General features: G+C 36.3%; 1 protein-coding gene across 1 annotated transcript; it reads right to left on the bottom strand.

Moving 5' to 3' along the window:
* Positions 1 to 769: 769 nt before the first annotated feature.
* Positions 770 to 1,602, bottom strand: LOC126718893 (transcription elongation factor SPT5-like). The gene has a single exon (XM_050421268.1). It carries the CDS (start codon positions 1,531 to 1,533, stop codon positions 979 to 981), a length of 555 nt encoding a protein of 184 aa, XP_050277225.1. The 5' UTR covers positions 1,534 to 1,602; the 3' UTR covers positions 770 to 978.
* Positions 1,603 to 1,877: the final 275 nt, after the last annotated feature.

Genomic DNA, 1,877 nt, shown 5'->3' with positions numbered 1-1,877 from the left:
CAAAATAGTCTCCACTAACAAGTAGGATAAGTCTGCACTCACGGAAAGAATTAGACACTGTATGAGCATGGTTAAAGTACTAAACATCTAAACAACTAACAGTAAATCAAGAAATTGCACAACAACATGCCAACGAACATTAGAAGGGCATCAAGTAAGAAACATTTGAAGCGTGTCTAAGCACAGAATAGCGAAATTTATGGACAAGCCATGCAAAGGGAAGACCTTTACAATTCCTTAGGTGTGTACCTCAATAGTGTTGCCTGGTCTCCTTTACGAGGAGAACAAGGTTTCAATCCTCCTCCCCAACTTGTTGTAACAATTAAATTATAGTAAAATAAATAAATAAAAAACCATCAATTAAATTCAACCAAGACCAATGCAACACAAAAGGTGTCATCTAAGGAACTATACCTAAGTTTTGCTCCCATGGAAATTGATTCACCAAATGTACTTACCCAACAAAACCTAGTAGTAACACCGTTTTCATTATCTACTCGAAAATACCAACATAATGAGAAACATAATCAACAAAGTGAAGTTAACTAAAAACACTTCCATTTATCAAGACTTCCTTAATTGCCTCAAATCATGTCTTTTGAGTTCTAAAACAGAATCAAAAAGAAACTAACCCCATCAAATTATCAATTAGAAGCGGTTTCTTTCTCTTTCGCCTTCTCAACATTATAAAAATTCGACCATTACCAACACCCGAAAAATCATAAATTTGTAAATACCCACATAAGAACATAATCAACAAAGAAAAAAGTTGGCTAAAAAAACACTTCCCATTTATCAAGATTTCCTTAATTGCCTCTAACCAGGCCTCCATATCCCGAACAAAAAACTCCGAAAAATCATGTCTTTTATACTTTTATCACCGCGGCTCATACCGCACAAAATAGCAGCCAAAAAATAACTACTAAATTTTGAGTTCTAAAACAGAATCAAAAAGCAAACTAACCTCATCAAATTATATCAATTAGAAGCAACTTCTACTTTCTCTTTCTCTTTCTCGTTCTCCAATTCCTTGAGGACTTCTTCCTTGGCCTTCTTCTCGGCTCGGATTATCGGCTCGTAGTAATCGGCGTGAGCTTCCATACACCTAGTCAACGCGGTGGTGATCTCGGCGCACTTGTCCACAATGTCCTCTTTGCTCTTCTCCGCCTCTTCGATGCACTTCTCCCAAGCTACGAAGCTGTCCTTGCACCCACCGCCTTTCATGAACAAGCAAAATCCACACTCTCCTTCTTCTTCTTCGTCTTCGTCTCCTTCGTCTCCACCTCCTTCTTCGTCTTTGTTTTCGACTTTATCAGAATTCTTCGCCGATTGACTCGAATCTTCCGGAGCTTTCTCTTTCTCTTTGTCTTGGCCTAGGGTTTTGGGGGTTTTGGAATCGGAATCGGACATGTTAGGGTTTGGTGAGTTAGAATCGGAGGGAATCGGTGAGTTGGGAGACGAGTCAACGTTGGTGTGAGTTTGTTGTTGTTGTTGTTGTTGTTCGCTAGGGATTGATGAGGAAACGCCTCCCATGGCTTCTTGCTTTTGCTTAAACCTCCTAAAAACCCCCCTTCCAAATATGCCTTCTTTATTTTTAATATACTACTATCTTTTTAAAAGCTCATATATATATATATAAATATATATATATATATATATATATTAAAAAACTTGAACTCCTTCGCATCAATAAAAAAAATTTCAGCAAGTTGTTTCCAAACCGAAAAATTTGTATATTTATCTTATTTTGAGTTGAGTCAAATAATTTGGATTTTTTTTTTTTTTTTTTTTTGAGAAGGTCAAAAAAGTTGGATTAAGTATGGATTTTGTCTAACAATGAACATCTAAAACTAAAATTTAGATACTACTAGTATTTA

Source organism: Quercus robur, chromosome 3, assembly GCF_932294415.1.
Source record: "Quercus robur chromosome 3, dhQueRobu3.1, whole genome shotgun sequence".
Taxonomy (NCBI): domain Eukaryota; kingdom Viridiplantae; phylum Streptophyta; class Magnoliopsida; order Fagales; family Fagaceae; genus Quercus; species Quercus robur.
The sequence above is the reverse complement of the archived record's forward strand: the minus strand, read 5'-3'. Positions and strand labels throughout refer to the sequence as shown.

Excerpts from the sequence above, each read along its gene's own strand:
- LOC126718893 (XM_050421268.1), bottom strand. The coding sequence starts at position 1,533 with ATGGGAGGCGTTTCCTCATCAATCCCTAGCGAACAACAACAACAACAA.